We start from the raw sequence: 13,814 nt of genomic DNA on the forward strand, positions 1-13,814 counted from the left end.
TGCTGTATTTCTCCAACCAAGAAAGCCGCATACAGCACTGGAACAGTAAAACACCAGCCACTTGAAAATGTCAAGCCAGGATCTGCATCAATGCCTGAATCCTCCTTGTCTGAGGAGCAGGAACCAGGACTAAGGCATCTGAGCAAACACTTAAAAGAAAAACAGAACAAAAAACAGTAAAACTCCCCAGCAAAGTGCCTCCATTCCTCTACACACCCTCAGTCTTTGTAACTTCTTGCCCCACCAGACAGGCAGTGACAGACGACTTCGCCTTCTCGGGGTGGAGCACGGTCTACTCGGCTCGTCACCTCCCCTGTCCTTTGGTGACACGGGTACAAGTGTGTGTAGTGCTTGGCTGGGGGAAGTTCAAGTGTTTCCGCCCTAAAATGAGGCAGTGGTTAATCCTGGGTGCAGAGCCTGAAGCCAGTGGACAGGGGCCTAGCACACCCTTGTGCTTGAAGTTGCAGCTGCAAAAGCAGGCCGCCGGCCGGCCACACCCTGGCCCGTGCCAGTGCGTCTGCGGTCCCCTCCAGGCCAGCTGGTCGCTCCTCTCGGGGTCACTCCGGGTGCGCGGCGGGGACACGAACTCTACCTCCCACCCCGCAGGGCCTCGGAGTTTGGCTGCGAACTCTTTGCGGGCCGAGCTCGCACGCCAGGCTCGGGCAGCAGGGCGGCCCTCGCACAACCCGGCCAAGTCGTGCTGGGTCACATCCCACCCGGGGCCAGACCCCCGGCGGCCCTCGCCTTTACCCCCACGGCCTTACCCGGGCTGCCGGACACACACGTGCTGGGTGACAGCCCCCTATAGGTTCCATACCTGCTGCCGGAAGTGAGCGAGGAGGGCAGTATAGGCATTTCCTGTGACGCCAGCGCCCGGACTCCATTAGGCAGCAGCTGGGGGAAGAATCAACACACCAGGGAGCGGAGCGGCACGGACCGAGCACCGAGGCGGCTGCTGCCTCCGCCGCCTTCGCCGCCGCTGCCGGGGTTCCAGCTTCGGGCCCGCGCCCCCCAGTGCCCGCGAGTCCCCGGACCGCGCCGCGAGCGCCTCCGGAGGGGGGGGGAAGGGCCCGGTCCTCCTTCTCCCCCTCCTCCCGCCCCGCCGACCCCCGCCGCGCCCCGCCGGCCTCCCACCACGGCCTCTCTCGGCGAGGAAACTCTGGCCTCCGCTTCCTCCTCCTCCGACTCGGACGCCGGCGGAGCCTCCCCGCCCCCGCGGAAGAAGCCCCGAGCCTCGGCGGCGGAGGGAGCAGGAGAGCCCGGGGCCTCGGCCGGCCGAGCAGGCCTCCCCCCCCCGCCCTCGCCCTCGCCGGCCGCCGCCTCCTCCTCCGTGGTGGTGGTGGTGGGACTGCCTCCGGCTGCCCCCGCCGCCCCTCAGCGGAGCAGCGGCCACAGCCTGGTCAGCGGCGGCAGCATGCAGGCCAACGGGGCGGGAGGAGGCGGCGGCGGGGGCGGCGGGGGCCAGGGCCAGACCCCGGAGCTCGCCTGCCTGTCGGCGCAGAACGGGGAGTCGTCCCCCTCGGCGGCGTCCGCGGGGGACCTGGCCCACGCCAACGGGCTCCTGCCTGCCGCCCCCTCCGCCGCTGGCAACAATAGCAACAGCCTGAGTGTCAATAACGGGGTTCCCGGCGGGGCCGCCGCGGCCTCCGCCACCGCCGCCGCCCTGGCCACCCCCGAGCTGGGCAGCAGCCTCAAGAAGAAGAAGCGGCTCTCGCAGTCCGATGAGGATGTCATTAGGCTCATAGGACAGCACCTCAATGGCTTAGGGCTCAAGTAAGTGTCCGTCCGACAACCAGTGTGGGCCAGGCCGGGGCCGAGCCTCCGGGAGGGTTGTGGGGGCCCCGGGGCCCAGTGCGCAGGAGGCCGCGGACAGACAGCCCCGGCAAGAACGGAAGGGAGGTCGAGGAAAACGAATCGGCTTGGTGTCGTGAGACCAGCCGGACTGTCTGGGCTGGGGAGGGTTGGTGGAAGCCCAGAGCGACCCCTCCCCTCGCACCTCCAGAGCTAGGTCGTCGGTCCGAGGAGGCGGACACCGAGGGTGTTTATGCTGGGGGAGGGGTGGATCAGAGCGGTGGAAATAATGAACCTTGGAGGATTTGTTTTTCAAGTGTGTCTCAGAGGCATCTTTGTGGGACACCTCCCCACCCCCACCCATGACCGACAACAGCCCAGGCAAACTACCAATCAGGAAGGACAGTCGCCTACAAGTGTTTATGGGAACTAAGGGGCTGGGGTAATTTGGAAAGAGGCTGTCAGAGTAAATCTGATGGGAGTAATGAAGAAAGATACGAGTTGAAGTCTCGCCGAGGCTGTGTGTGTACTAAAGGCCTAGCTCTAGTGAAATCCCACTTCAAAACCAAGAAGATTGCCTCTGAAAAAGTGGTGTCTGGTCTGGTGAATCATTTGTTTTCAAACACAGTTTGGGTGGCCTTTAACTTTGGGTGAAGGTAGGCAGCGAGTTTAACCAAAACTCACTGTTTTGTACACACACAAAAGAAAAACTAAGGGAGTTGAAGTAGGGTTGGTGGGAGTGTCCTGGAGCTGAATGAAGGTGCCAGAGCGAGAAGGAGCTGATGGGAGTAAACACACAGCAGTTTCCTAGCCCCAAAGCGAAATTTAAAATAAACTCTTAGGCTGAAGTGCCGGGATTGTTGTTGCTGGGTGTGTGTGCGTGCGTGTGCATGTGTGCACGCGCGTGTACTTCTTGGAAAATGGAAAGAACTGCTCTTATTCAGAGGGACAGAAGTATTTTAATTCTCAAGCTGAGCATTGAACTGTTGAGCTGAAAAATGAGGAGCACTAAAAAAAAGAAAGAAAGAAAAAAAAGGCATAAGTAAAGCCATGAACACAAATACATGACTGAATGAAGGTTCTTCGATGCCAAAGTAGCTGGTAAAAGAAACCTCATTGGATGAGTAAGCTTCCAAAGAAAAATCTAGAAAGATTTCACTTGATTCCCTAAAGGAAAAGGGTAAGCGTGAAAATAAATCTCGTGAATGCTAACAGAACATATTACTGAGGGAAGCAGCAAGCTGACAGCAGCAGGCGGAAATAACCCGTGACTGTTTGGAATCTACACCATAGTAAATTGGCTATTTTTAGTGTGGAGAGAAAGGAAATGGTTTCTGATGCTAGATTTGTTTTAATTTTAAAGATTGACCTAGCAGAATTTCCATACAAGCAAATATCTGGAAGGAAAGCGCTACCTAACACAGGCCATCTGTCACCTTGCATTTGTCTTTGGAAATGCTGTGCCATAGAGAGTTTCTGGATCCTACTTTTTATTTGACCAGTTGGTTAGAGAACATTTTTAGAAATCGTATACTCCTTTAAACTTCTGAAACATTAGATGGCAGAAGTAGGAAGAACTTCATTATGGTTTCAAGAAAGGTTTTCAACTTTCAATGTAGGTGGCATTTGAAATCGTTTACTTAACCAAGTGTTTCAAAGCTTTTTTTTTTCCTTCTTCATGGAGTTGTAGATACTAGCTTATTAGGAAGCATGAATCCCTAAAGTTGGTCAGGTCTTTTTTACACTGTATCTCTCCTGCAGCCAGACTGTTGATCTCCTCATGCAAGAGTCAGGATGTCGTTTAGAACATCCTTCTGCTACCAAATTCCGAAATCATGTCATGGAAGGAGACTGGGATAAGGTAACGTAGGGCACATAGAGCTGTGTGACTGCTGCTAAAATTAAGCGTTTGGTGGAAATGTTGTGACAGTTTTGTTTTTCTTTTATGCCAATTTTTGCAGGCAGAAAATGACCTGAATGAACTAAAGCCTTTAGTGCATTCTCCTCATGCGATTGTGGTAAGAGGCGCACTTGAAATCTCTCAAACCTTGTTGGGAATAATTGTGGTAAATACACTTTTGTTCTTAGTTTCACATTTATGCTTATTTTAGGTTATTGATAATTATAGGCATCTGATCTTAAGAGGCTTGAAAGTAAATTTTATATAATTTATAAATAAGGATGAGTTGTTTGTGGTTGTAAGCTATGAACTTTAAATGTTTTATATCATACTTAGTAAATGTGTCATTTGAAACTGTAATTTAAGCTCTAAAAACTTAAAACATCTTCCTGCTTTTAGTGCTGTTCATAGGAACCTTATATTGTTAGGATCAAGGATAAATTATACTTTTATATTACTCACAATGCTGAATATGCTTGAAGAGAAAACATGTTTGGGTATGTGTATACCGTACAGCCTGAAGAAGCTGGTACATTATTTTTCTGAACATTGGAAATACATAGTTAAGCCAAATTATTACTGTTGTTGTGCTCTCCGTTTTCTTTCTTTCAAGTTCTGTGAATTGACAAGTGTCAGAGTCTGCATAATATGTGTCACTTTGAGTTTAGGTGCAAGTTTGACCATTGGGCTCTTATTTCCTAGTCAAAATCAGTTTAGTATTTTACCCTGTTAACCTCATTAGCCTTTATGGGTTTGGTTTGGTTTCTCATGCTGAGGTTTTAGTTCTTTAGGAAGGGATACATCGTTGTTGTTTTTTTAAGCACTAGTTATTGGAAAGCATGAAGAATCAGCTGCTGGCTTATAAACTTCTAGCTGATTCGTTTATTGTCAAAAGCAGTTTCCTGTCTGCTGGGGGAGGGGAGATAAGGAGACTAGGAAGTGGGAGAGAGGTAGTAGTTTGTTAACTATTAGTAAGTGACCATTAGTATTTTGGTTCTTTTTTTTTTTTTTTAATTGGGTCAAACATTAACCTTTTTTACCTTTGTCTATAAACTGAATAGAACTGTGATTTTTTTTAATCTTTTAAAAAAATCTTATTACAAAATAGTTTCAAATTCTTTATATAATTCTGTACAATAATATAATCTTAGAAAGTGGACTTCAGGAAAACTAAAGGTCTAAAGAAGTGCGACAAAGGTGTGGTTAAATTCATGGCTCTGTTCTTTCAGTCACTACCCAGAGTATTAACAAATTTACATAAGTATAAAGTCAAATGATTTAACTTATGAAATAAACAATTTCATAGGATAATTTAAAAATAAAAATGAACTAAAGTTAGCATCCATATTTGAAGGAATTCAATTTTTTCCAGGAAAATGGAGTATGTTTATTGTTATCTCAATTGGTATGTCTGGGGTTTAAAACCTGAGTATATTTTAATTGAGCAGTTTTTCACAAATTTTTGGCTCAGTCTGGATGAGCAAAAACAAAGAAAATAAAATGGCCAAAATAAGAATTGAGGTTTATTGGTGGCTCTAAAGAAATTTTATTTGTGGAATATTTTGATGCGATTTTTTTAGAGTATGTTTTCATTTTTTTAAGTTTATCCAAATTGTATCTATACTCTAATAGTAAAATTTTAATGATTCACTTCCTTTAAAATTTTATTTGTAGTAATTTGAGACTTGGATTTAGATTATGATTCATTAGAAACTTCAATAGAAGCAACAAGTATTTTGGAAAAAGGTAGTATAGATAATAAGGAGGAATCCTTTCTTTTTACAGCCTGTTCAGTCTGTAGAACATTCTAGGATCTAATAAAAGATGAAGATTAAATCTGGCTGAGCCTCACACCATCAAACTGTTTAGGTATTTATACAAAGAAAGGGGGCCCACTTTTGTCTCCCATAAGCATTGATGAATCAATTGCTTTAAAAGATTCAGTTCAACATTTTTTGAAGCCATTCTTCACCTTTCTAATATCATTTATTCCTTCCTGATTTCATTGCTAGAAGATCATCATGTAAGTTGAAATTTATAATATCTTAGACACCAACCTTGTAGGTTTTTAACATAATTACTTAGTTATCTACTCAGACCCTTGATGACAGTACAGTCTCAAAGTGCACACGATTGCTGTTCCCAGTGGTGGGGACTAAGCCTGGCTGGGTTAGCTAGTGCTCTGCCACTGAGCTGCATCCGTGCCCTGAAGACAGTCTGAATGCTTTTATTGATCTAGTTTACGTCCCTCACTTTCCCCCTGTCCCCACACTTTAAAATGGTTTCTAGTCAAATGATACTCAGAATAGCAGATGTTGTGAGGTTTTTGGATGCTAAAGTCATGAATCAACATTTTTCAGTTTGAGTTGATAATGCCATGTCTGAAAATCTGGATAGGCATTTGAGACCAACAACAGAAAATTGCAATATGTTTACAAAGTCTTGTTCTTTTATTTTTTAATGTAATAGAAATAATTTTATCAAAAGGGCAAATACGGACTTGACAAAAATTAACTCATAAAGTCAAATAAGAGCTCTGAGATCCTTACTGTAAATATAATTTATTTCTCCTTTCCTTGGAATTAGGATTTAATAGCAAAATTTACTTATAACATTATTTTAGTATTAAAGCCATCACAAAATTAAGAGATTGCCTTCAATAACTAGGCTCCATGGATACTGTTATTTCAAAGTTTTTCTTCAATGTTGAAATTCAGTCTAACAATGTGGTAAAAGAACAGTGATTCAGATACTGGGTAAGGTGTGGTGAGGGGTCCAAGAAAAGATTTCAGCTTCAGGTTTTTATTAGATTTTAAAAGAAAGAAAAGAAAATATTGCTGGGACTGAAGTTATTGAAAATAGTTTGGTAGAGGTCTAACTGGAAACTCAGGGAGGGTGTTATTTCCTTGTCCCTCTTCTCTCCCTCTGGCTTCTTTCAGAAGTTTCCGATCTTTAAAAGAGAGAAAAGAAGACCCCTGTCTAAACAAGCCTCAGTATTGCCTGATTTTTAACTTTCTCAGGAATGGACATCATTTATGCACTAAAAGATCTTTCTTGAGATTATATTAATTTTGAGCTTTAAATTTAGGAAGGTAAAATATGTTTTTATTGTTACCGTGTGTCATATACTTGAGCTGAGCTTTAGATGGACAAACCTTTGTTCTCGAGCTCTCCAGCTGCGCATGTCTAGCAGCATATTAGTGCAGTGCTCTAGGCCAAGCTTTCATACCCATTGAGGGTGTTCATTGTCTTAGTGTAGATAAAATGGCTCATAAAAATGTTCTTGTATTGCTTTTATAACATTCCCTGTATATACAGGAATATGAGTTTGTATTGTCCTTGCTCAAAGGTTTAGTCTGCCTTCTTTTTTCTCCTGCCCCATCTTTGCCCATAGAACACAGTAATATGTTCTGCCAGGGTCTTGGTGAGAAAGTAAGGGAGAAATAGCATTGGTTACTGCCACTCTGTACATTGGATCGAGGGAGGGAGAGGTTAGCAATGTCCCTTTACACACTGGATTGAGGGAGGGAGAGGGTATGGGGTCTTATGATTAATAATAAATGAACAAGACTTGCCTGGAATTAAAAGGAAAAAACCTTTCCCAAATTACCAATTGCTGAGAAACTTCAGTGAAAAAATGAAATCCATACTGACTAGTTGCATGTGACATTGTTTAAGTTTGACTTAGAAATACAATAAATTAATGAACCCAACAAGAGTTGATAACATAGAAGCTTCGTTTTGTAAAATTAAATGATTTTTCAGAAGATGGTGACAATAGCCTAATAACTTCATATATAAGGCCCAATTCCCCCATTTCTAAGACTTTAAATTTAATTTTGGGACTTTGGTCACTTGAAAGTGTTTTTACTTGGCTTATAAAAAATAACTTAAGTATACCTATACAAAGTACTTTTCAAAGTGTCTTGCTGATTAGTCTGTTTCTGAAACCAACTAGCCTAGCCTTATGTGTAAAATTGATAAGTGCAGTTTTCCTAGTTACAGGAGTTTGTCTCAGTTTCTAAAGTTTGTTGTTGGGGTTTTTTTGTTTTGTTTTTGTCTTACCTAAAGCTTTAAGATTAGATTATCAAACAGAAGAGTAACAGGTCTTACAACAGATACATTTAAATAGTTGTCCTGCTCTATATAAGTGTTTAAATAAACTGTTGTATTGAGTCACAATAAGAATAAGCCAATAGTTTATATCTTATACTATTTTTAAAAAATTTTTAGTTTTTACTTATGTTTCTCTTACATGCATTGGTATTCTGTCTACATGTATGTCTATGTGAGGGTGTCTGATCTCCTGGAGCTGGAGTCATAGACAGTTGTGAACTTCCACGTGGGTGCTGGGATCAGAACCTGGGTCCTCTGGAAGGACATCCAATCTCTCCAGCCGCATTATAGATATTACTTATTATAAAATCAAAGTAATTCACCACACTCTAAATTCTGTTGCTACAGGATAATTTACTTCTTTTTTTAAATGGACATTAAATCCACATTCAATGGAGCTTCTAAATGTGATAAACATTTTTGTCATTATGATCGCTGAAGCACGAGTAACGAATGTGAGCGGGTCCTCCAATCAGTAGTCCTCAGTTAAGCTTCAAGTTTAGAAGACATTATAGAGAGAATAGTTCATAGATACTGCTTCCTAGTGGAGAAACTGCTAGGGTTGTGATCTTCATTTTCAAGTTTAGAGTAAGATGGTAATGTAACATTAAAAATGTTAAAACCAAACATTTCTGTAGGAATAAATGGGAATGTCTCATAACTGAAAAGTGTTTTATCTTTGTGGGCAAGTAATAAATAATATTTATCTGTGCTTTGTTGCTAAACACATCAATGAGCAGATTATTACAAATATACAGACATAGTAGATACTGAATCTTCTAAAGACCCTTAAACCCAACCTTCTCATGTGGGTGTTCATAACTGCGGAGAGAATGAGCTGTGCTCTCCCAGTTTAGTCAGGGTCTGCAGTATACATCTGCTAGAAAGCCCGTTTGACTTCAAATAAGCCAAATGCGGGTACTCAGACTTCTGCCCAATGACTGTGGCTCTGCCTGTCAGTCACCCTAGTTTCTCTTCCACATTGTGGCTTTTTGATTTGTTTTGTTTGGGGTTTTTGTTGTTGATTTTTTTTAATTGTTTTTGTGATGCTTGAATTAAATCCATATCTCTACATATTACACAAGTCCTATACAACCGAGCTATACCCTACTACATCATAGCTTCAAAATAACTTCCACTAACTGGAACTGTTTCCACCAGTGTTTTCACAATTTGCTGCATGTTCTCACTGCCCTGTTAAGATAGTCAGAAATTTTGAGAGCAAATAAGGAATTCTTGGCATAGTTTTAAATGTTGACACATAAAATTCTAAGGAAATTAGGAGCAGAATTTGTTTTTTTGTTTTTTGTTTTTTTTTCTTAAGTTGATAATGCCTTGGTCACTAATGATCCTAACTGGAGATTTTTCAAAGAGTTTTATTAAAATGTAGACTTGAAGATTCATTTAATCTACTATGACTCGTAAAACAAATTATTTTGAGTCATCTTGAAGCTTTATAAAATTATTTTCAAAAGGCATAGTAGAATGGTTTCTACTGTTCTGTTTAGGCACAAACATTTTCTGAACCTTCCATCAGCCTTTTCCCCTGACTGCTGCTTTCTGTCATGTCAGAGGATGAAGTTTCTGCTGCTGCAGCAGAAGTACCTGGAGTACCTGGAGGACGGCAAGGTCCTGGAGGCACTTCAAGTTCTCCGCTGTGAACTGACGCCGCTGAGATACAATACAGAACGCATTCATGTTCTTAGTGGGTAAGGACGTGGAGTTCTTAAGACTCCAGATTAATGAAGGGTCTGTTATTTTTATAGAAGTTTACTAATGATCAAAGTTATATTTTATTAATTAACTTTCTTACTGAGAAAGTCCTGGATATTGCTGAACTCTTAGTTCTGGATAAATTCACTTATGTATGCACAAAGCTATTTAGCTATCTGTATTAAGTTTTGAGAGCTGGGCAGTGGTGGCACACTTTTAATCCCAGCACTTGGAGTCAGAGACAGGTGTATTTCTGAGTTTGATCTATGGACAGAGTTCCAGGTCAGCCAGGAAACCCAATCTCAAACAAACAAATTTAAAAAACGAAAACAAAAAACAATTTGAGATACTTAGTAGTTGAAAAGGAGAAGAAATCTATATAGCCAGTGAGATACTATTTCAAAATCTGCTCAAAATTAAAAAAGCAGTCAGGCGGTAGTGGCGCACACCCTTATCCCAGCACTAAGGAGGCAGAGGCAGGTAGAGATCTCTGTGAGGGAAAGGCCAGCCTGGTCCACAGAGCAAGTTCTAGGACAGGCTCCAAAGCTACACAGAGAAACTCTGTCCCGAAAAGCTATAAATAAACAAACAAACAAGAAAGAAAAAAAGAAAACTTCATGGCTTTGGACCACATCAAGCAATGAACAGCATACAAGTGTTCTGCATACAAAACTATTATTTGCTTAACTGTTAGCATGGCCTTTATCTGCTGCATTTATTTATCTGTTTATTTATCTGTTTGTTTATCTAGAAACATGGTCTTATATATCCCTGGCTAGCCTGGAACTCCCTACGTAGATGACCTAAAATTCATAAGGAATGTACAGCTGGGCAGTGGTGGTGCACGCCTTTAGTCCCAGCATTCAAGAGGTGGAGGCAGGTGGATCTGAGTTCAAAGCCAGCCTGATGTACAGAGTGAGTTCTAGGAAAGCCAGAGCTACACAGAGAAATCCTGCTGGGGGTTGGAGGGAGGTCCACATGACTCTGCTTCCCAAGTGTTGGGATTAAAGGTACATGCAGGGCCAGAAATACAATTTATTTCATAGTTTTTTCTTTAAAGTGGTCTTGAAAAAAGAAAGAAGTCCTGCTCATGCTGTATCTTTTCCATTCTACTATATCACATTTGTCTAAACCCATATTCCTATAAAGGGCACAGAAATAACCATAGGTCCTCTTTTCTTTGTGGAGGGGCTGTACTGGGATTAAACCAAGGACTTTGTTAGTTTTGGGGCTTTTGTTTTGTGAGGCAAGATTTTTCTGTTTAGCTTTGGAGCTTGTCTTGTAACTTGCTCTGTATACCACACTGCCCTTGAACTCACAGAGATCTGCCTACCTCTATAGTGCTGGGATTAAAGGTGTGCACCACCTAGGATTTTTATGTGTCATGGGTAAGCATGTAAGCATCTATCACTGAGGTAAATGTCCCCAGCCCTCTTCCTTCTTTTTATTTTTAGACAGTCTCCCTAAGCTTCCCTGGCTGGTTCAGTGTAACAAGTCTTTCTCTGTCCTGCTAGTTCCCAAATAATGACACAGAGATTTATTAATTATGAAAGCTCAGCCTATAGCTGATACTTGTATCTAATTAACTCTTATAACTTAAATTAACCCATTTATATTAATTAAATTCTGCCTCATGGCTTGTGACTGTTACCTTTCCTCCTGCATATTGTGTGTTCTGCCTCTCCTCACTTCTGCTCCGTTTTTCTTCCCAGAGTCCTCTGTCCCCAGAAGTCTCACCTAACATTTTCACAGTAGAAACAAATATCCCGCAGTAGTTCAGCTTCTGGAGCAGTCTGGGTTGTGCACCTGTGCCACCACATGTCAGTTTTGCAAAATTTAAAAAGTGAACAATTTTCCCACCTAGCTACTGACATTAATTCTCCCACAATATTCCCTTTTTTTCATTATCCACCTCACTCCCCACCCCCCAGGGTTTCTCTACATAATAGTCCTGGTGGTCCTGAAACACTCTGTAGAGCAGGCTGGCCTCAAACTTGTAGAGATCCATCTGCCTCTGCCTCCCGAGTGCTGTGATTAAATGTGTGCACTGCCACTGCCTAGCATTTTCCACTTGTTCTTGTGTTGTGCACATGCATATGTGGAGGTCAGTGGACAATTCATGAGTCCATTCTTCTAGCTGTGGGCTCTAAGGATCAGACTTAGGCAGGCAGGCAGGCAGGCTTGTGCAGCCTTGACCCACTAGTTCCCCAGAATTATTTTAGAGACAAATTTTCATAATTCAGTTTCTTCGGAGGCTTGTTAAGTATAATTACACTTTCTAAAATGTTTTTCCATTAACCAAAATGCTACATCCATACTTAAAACAAGAAGGCAAGGCACTCTGCTGTTTGCGTAGACTCTGTTACTTTTTTCAGTTGAGGAAAGGAGGGGCGTTGACCCTGGTATTTGAGAGGTGTCACTGCCTTACTTGTGCAGCAGGGAGCAGAGTGAGTACGTGGTTTTATTTTACCCTCATTGCCTAATTGTTATTTGTTTTTGTCTTATTGTTTTTGTTTTTTCGAGTCAGGGTTTTTCTGTATAGCTTTGGAGCCTGTCCTGGAACTCACTTTGTAGATAAGGCTGGCCTCAAATTTAGATACCGCCTGCCTCTGCCTCCCGAGTGCTGGGATTAAAGGTGTGCCACCGCCCGGCTTTGTTTTTATATAAGTGACAAGGAAGGTATATTTGGCAGAGCACCCAAGAGAGTTACCCATCAGATTTCACTTCCAAGTTGAATATGGCCTTTACTTCTTTTATACAGTTCCGTTCCCTGAGAAAAGCCAGGTTGGAGGTATCCTCCCTATAAGAGGCCGTTCTATATTCCCCAGAGCTGAGAAAGTTGAGCATTTATACCACTGTCTATACATAGTGAGGAATAATGCTGATTCCAGGCATAGGTAGCCCTCGCTGGTGGTTGCCGGGTACTTAAACTCAGGTCCTCATGCCAAACAAGCATTCTTGCCATTAAAATACTTTCTCAGCCCTATGTTGTTTTGACTTGTGATTTTTAGTACTTACATCACAGAGAATCTGTGAAGTTGGCTCAGTTGTGAAGAACAAGGTGCAGTCTGTGTTTCCTGTACTGCTTAACTTCCCACAACTATTTCCTAAGCTTTTTGTGTCTCAATTTCTTCATTTATGTAATTAGAATAATAGTGCTTGCTTCATACGGATTAGTTGTGGCATTCAGTGAAGCATGTGCTGAAGATTTGGAATAACCTGACATAAAGTAGCTACATGTATTATGTATAGCAGAAGGGAACACTCTTTTACATTGTGTATTTTGATAATAGTCTACCACCTTTAAATAATTTATGAAGATACCAGTTTGTATTAATAAATTGAATCCACTGTAAAAATGTTTTTTTTCTTGATTTGCATGAGCAAGAACTTGATTGTGAAAATATAATCAACTATTTTTTAATTATACTTCAAAAGGGTTTGAGATTTGATGCTTTCTTATTATAGGTATCTAATGTGTAGCCATGCGGAAGACCTAAGGGCAAAAGCTGAATGGGAAGGCAAGGGGACAGCTTCTCGGTCCAAACTGCTGGACAAGCTTCAGAGTAAGAGTTTTTTGATGTTTATTTCCTCTTAGATTGGAAGTAGGTAATAAAGATCATTTTAACAGTTTATTTAACTTTATTTTATGTGCATTGGTGTGAAGGTGTCAGATTCCCTGAAACTAGATTTACAGACAGTTGTGAGCTGCCGTGTGGGTGCTGGGAATTGAATCTGGGTCCTCTTGGAGAGCAGCCAGCACTCTCCAACCCCTTATGTTTGTTTTCTCTTTTTAAAATAACTTTTTAAATTTATTTTACATTTTACATATCAACTGCCCTATGTTTGAGTGCTTTGTTTTGTCTTATCTTGTTTCTGTGTAGCTTTGGATCCTGTTCTGGCCTTGAACTCTCTTAGATCCACCTGTCTCTTCCTCTCAAATGTTGGGATTAAAGGCGTGTGCCACCAATGCCTAGCATGTTTGTATTTAGTGATGATTTTTTTTTCAAAGATTTATTTATTATGTATACAACATTCTGCCTTCATGTATGCCCATATGCCAGAAGAGGGCACCAGATACCATTACAGATGGTTGTGAGCCACCATGTGGTCACTGGGAATTGAACTCAGGACCTCTGGAAGAGCTGCCAGTGCTCTTAACCACTGAGCCATTTCTCCAGCTCCTTTAGTGATGTTCTTAAGTCCTTTTCTTTGGATGAAAAGTACTAAGGATAGAGAAAAAAAAGTGAACCACAGCTTCAAGTCCTATGCATTTTATAATTTTTGTTCTTTA

The 13,814-nt window shown here is 42.0% G+C and overlaps 1 protein-coding gene across 2 annotated transcripts in view; it reads left to right on the top strand.

Moving 5' to 3' along the window:
• The first annotated feature begins 881 nt into the window (after window positions 1–881).
• Window positions 882–13,814, top strand: part of Wdr26 (WD repeat domain 26) — a 45,596-nt gene continuing 32,663 nt past the window's right edge. Inside the window, exons 1-5 of one of the 2 annotated variants that reach the window (XM_038349501.1) lie at window positions 882–1,773; window positions 3,553–3,652; window positions 3,753–3,857; window positions 9,380–9,516; window positions 12,989–13,086. In XM_038349501.1, the coding sequence (XP_038205429.1) occupies window positions 1,415–1,773; window positions 3,553–3,652; window positions 3,753–3,857; window positions 9,380–9,516; window positions 12,989–13,086 (799 nt within the window). In that variant the 5' untranslated portion in view covers window positions 882–1,414. The remainder of the gene's footprint in view (window positions 1,774–3,552; window positions 3,653–3,752; window positions 3,858–9,379; window positions 9,517–12,988; window positions 13,087–13,814) is intronic. The other variant, XM_038349502.1, reaches the window with a different exon arrangement.

Source organism: Arvicola amphibius, chromosome 12, assembly GCF_903992535.2.
Source record: "Arvicola amphibius chromosome 12, mArvAmp1.2, whole genome shotgun sequence".
In the NCBI taxonomy this organism is placed as follows: domain Eukaryota; kingdom Metazoa; phylum Chordata; class Mammalia; order Rodentia; family Cricetidae; genus Arvicola; species Arvicola amphibius.